The 3902-nt window shown below is 41.8% G+C and overlaps 1 protein-coding gene across 7 annotated transcripts in view; it reads left to right on the forward strand.

The window, feature by feature from the left end:
* Positions 1 to 3522: 3522 nt before the first annotated feature.
* Positions 3523 to 3902, forward strand: part of LOC116092562 (protein FAM122A-like) — a 58444-nt gene continuing 58064 nt past the window's right edge. For 6 of the 7 annotated variants that reach the window (XR_004119333.1, XR_004119337.1, XR_004119341.1 and 3 more), the window contains exon 1: positions 3623 to 3673. Coding sequence is in view for 1 of the 7 variants with exons in the window: in XM_031373783.1 (XP_031229643.1) it covers positions 3643 to 3673 (31 nt within the window). In the remaining 6 variants the exon portion in view is untranslated. The other variant, XR_004119347.1, reaches the window with a different exon arrangement.

Here is a 3902-nt window from a genome sequence, read left to right on the forward strand (position 1 = left end):
AAAGGTCAGGGTAAAGGGGCACAGGGATGGGGAAGGAGGTGGAGGGAGAATGTGGAAGAGGAAAGCACAGAAGGAGAAGAAAGAGGAGGAAACTAAGCAGTGGCAGAACTCATGCTGTCATTTTTCCCGCCTAGGACCGCAAGCGCGGCTCAGCTACATTTACAGTGGCTGCCTTTGCAGCGCTAGCAATGAAGACTTGACAGCTGGCCAGGCTGCCTCGGCTGCTCCACCTCCACATACTCAGGGTCTCTGTCCAGTCCGCCATGCTCTGGGCCCCGGTCCCCGGGGCCCCTCAGCGTAGGGATGGAGCTTTTCACTCCCTGGTCCCTGCCCGCCTGCAGGACTCAGAAAAGGGATCGGCCGTCTGCGCCACCGCGGTGCTGCTTCTATCTCTTATTGGCTCTAATGACCCGCGGGACCCTCTGGAGCTCAAATTGATTTCTATAACCTGCCGCCTCTTTTGCCTCCCACGCTTCAGAAATGGGAGCCTCCGAGGGGCCAGCTCTTCCGCATCTTGTCGCCCGTTGGGTACTGCGCATGCTCCTTACAGCTGCTCCAATGGGCCTGCGGCCATGGCGCAGGCGTAATAGTCTCTCTCCACAACCCGCCTTCAAAGGGGAGGGGCGTTTCCAGGGGGGCTCAAAATCTTCCTGCGTGGCATTGGTCCGGGAACCCTGGCGCCGTATTTCGAAAAGAGCCAATAGTTTGGAGACTGAAGCCTCAGTTTTTAGTAGTTTGGACTAATATTCAAGTGAAAGCGATTTTCACGTTATTTCACTCCAAATTTGTACTCTGACCTTTGTGATCCACAGTCATTTTAAAATTTTTTTTTATGTGAAAGTCTATATGTGGGTATGTGCGCGTGCGTGCATGCGTGCATGCTCATGGAGGTCAGAGAGGTCACCGGAGCGCCTGGAACGTCAGTTGAAGGCCATTGTGAGCTGTTCAACGTGGGTACTGGGATTGGAACTCGAGTCCCCTGTAACAGCAGCAAGCACCCTTAACCTCTGAGCCATCTCTTCAGCCCCCCTTATTTATTAAATTCCTCAGTTGTGTTGGTTTTCTGTCTACCAAGGTTTGATTTTTTTTTTCAGATCATCTGTTTCAGCTCCATTAGACAAAAATAAAAGATTTGGGTTTTTTCTAAGGCTTATGGAGATTCTAGAAATCAGAATATGATGCATGTGACAGCCGGAATTAATTTTAAAAACACATGCATGGCACTTACTACATGCATAGAAGTATAACAACTAAGAACATATTAAATCATCTTATCTTAACCAACTGAATATTCCTTCCGAGATACTACATCTTTTCAATCATCCAAAGTTACAAAGTATGGGAAACATAATAGTTATGAAATTGGTTTGAAAATTAGCAAGACGGGGCTAGAGAGATGGCTAAAGAGTGGTTGAGAGCTCTTGTTGCTCTTCCAGAAGACCTGAGTTGAGTTCTCAGCATCCATCTCAAGCAGTTCTTAAGCTCTTATAAGTGGTTAAGAGCATTTGCTGCTCTTGCAAAGAACAGAAGTTCAGTTTCCACCATCCAAGTCTGAATTTCAGCTCATAGGGATCCACACACAAAATAAATACTTTTTTCTATCTAGCAAAAATAATTTTCTCATCAATTTGGTTGCTCCATATTAAAGTTACCCTACACAATTGTCATTTTATACCTCAACATTTATGCTTTCTGATTATAAAATGTGAATTTCTGTATTTATTTGTTTGTTTTGTGTATACATGTGCTATGGCCCACATCTGAAGCTAAGGAGACAACTGGAGGAAGCCAATCTACTTCACCCTGTGGGTCTCAAGGGTTAAACTCAAGTTGCCAGGCTTCTCAGCAAGCTCCCTTATCTTCATGATCCATCTTGCTGTCCCTATTGTGAAGATGTACAAAGAAAGTTTAGATAGTTTCTTTATTATTTTCTTGGTACAAGTTATTTAATAGTGTTTACTCTTTAATCAAGCTTATTGAAAATTTAAAATTTAAAGACATTAGGCAAATTAAATTTATCAGAGTTTATTTAACCAAAGAAATGACTCATGGTTGTGCAAAATTCTGAACTACTAAAGGTTCAGAAAGCCCCTCACAACACCATTTCCTCCAATCTTCCAGTTGCATTGAAAAACATGATCCCAGTAGTAGGGGCCAAGGTGGGAGGATTGTGAGTTCAGGCCTGCTTGAAAATCCAAAACTTTCTTAAATAAAACAACACAAACAAATAAAGATAAACTCTCTAACACTGCATGCTATTGCCATTGCTCCTTACTGGTCTCTAAAACTTGATGATAAGATTCTACTGCTGAAGATTCCAGGTACTGGAGTCCTAGAACATAGAGCCAATTTTTTTGATTGAGTTTTTATTGTATAGGGGTTACAATTAAAGAGATTGCCTTGAGTTTCAGAGAGACTTTGAACTTTAGACTACTAAACAGTATTGAATCTGAAAGACTATTGGGACTTTTGAAGTTAGACTAGATGCATTTTGAATTAAGATATGGCCATGAACCAATGAAGCATGCGAAGTAAAATGTGGCAGTTTGAATGGGAATGAGTTTGACTTTTCAAGATACTGTAGCCATTCCCAGTGTGCTCTGTCTCCTTCTTTCAGATCAAGGTGTGAGCTCACAGCTCTACCTGTTGCCACGGTTTTTGTTCCATCATCATGGATGCTAACTCTCTGAAACTATAAGCCCAGTTAAATGTTTTCTTTTATAAGTTGTCTAAATTGTAGCATTTGGGCCCAACAATAGTAAAGTAACTAAGACTGTAGAAGTCTTTTGAAGACTCAAAGCCTTTCCCAAGTGACACACCATTGCCTCCGCTAAGGTCACACCTTGTAATCCTTCCAAGATACTTCTACTAACTGAAGACCAAGTATCCAACATATGAGTTTATGAAGGCTATTCTCATTCAGACTGCACAGCTACAATCTCTGTTGTACCAGTGAGCATATCTTGCCAGGCTGAACATTACTGTAGTTCACATGGTTCCCTGTTGGGTAGAAATAATGATTATCTTTCTCCCCTAGTAATATTCATAGCACCTTCCAACACTATAAAACCTAGTACCAGATTGATTGCCCCATGTTATTTGATTCTAGTATGTGGTGTTTTCAAAATTAGGATCTTACCATCAAGTTCTGGAGGGTAACTAGGAGTAATGGCAATAGTTTGTAATGTTTGATATTTATTTTATTTGTGTGTGTGTATTTTCATATGCCTGAGCAGGCCAGAGATATCTGTTCCCTCAGGGCTGACATTACAGATAGTTGTGACCAGCCTAATGTGAGTGTTGGGAACTGAACTTGGAGCCGTACATGCTTAATAGTAGTCCCCATGTCCAGTTTTATTCATACCATCAGTGTCTACCTAGTTTTTGTTGCCTTTCATGTCAATCTTTTGTGGTTTGTGACCAGGGATTTACTTCTCTTTGGCTTACTCTTGTGGGAACTAAAGGTTGAAATGCTACTTTAAGGTTACTGTGACAACCCACCAAATAAATAGCTGGTTATGACATGTCTGGGGGTCAACTTTATGAGATGAGGCCATTGGCAGCGGGGCAGCAGACTGGGAGACTTAATGAAAAAGTATAAGGTTTAAGGTAAGGGTCCAAGAAAACCACTGGTCTGAGACCATGGCCTATTGTAGAAGGGAAACCACTGAGGGTGAGGATGCTAATATATAGGTAGAGATATAAAGAAGACTAATCTCTTTAAATGTTATGCTGGCTATAATAGGGTACTGTATTTCTCTGGCTTTGTACTACTTGGTCCTTTTGATATTCTCACCTGTGGATGTACTGGGTCCTGTCTATGTCTTTACAGGTTTTCAGTTTCTGACTGAAAAATTTTTTCTTGAGAAAGAGAATTCCTCCCTTTGAGTAATAGAATTAAT

This window comes from Mastomys coucha, chromosome X, assembly GCF_008632895.1.
Source record: "Mastomys coucha isolate ucsf_1 chromosome X, UCSF_Mcou_1, whole genome shotgun sequence".
Taxonomy (NCBI): Eukaryota; Metazoa; Chordata; class Mammalia; order Rodentia; family Muridae; genus Mastomys; species Mastomys coucha.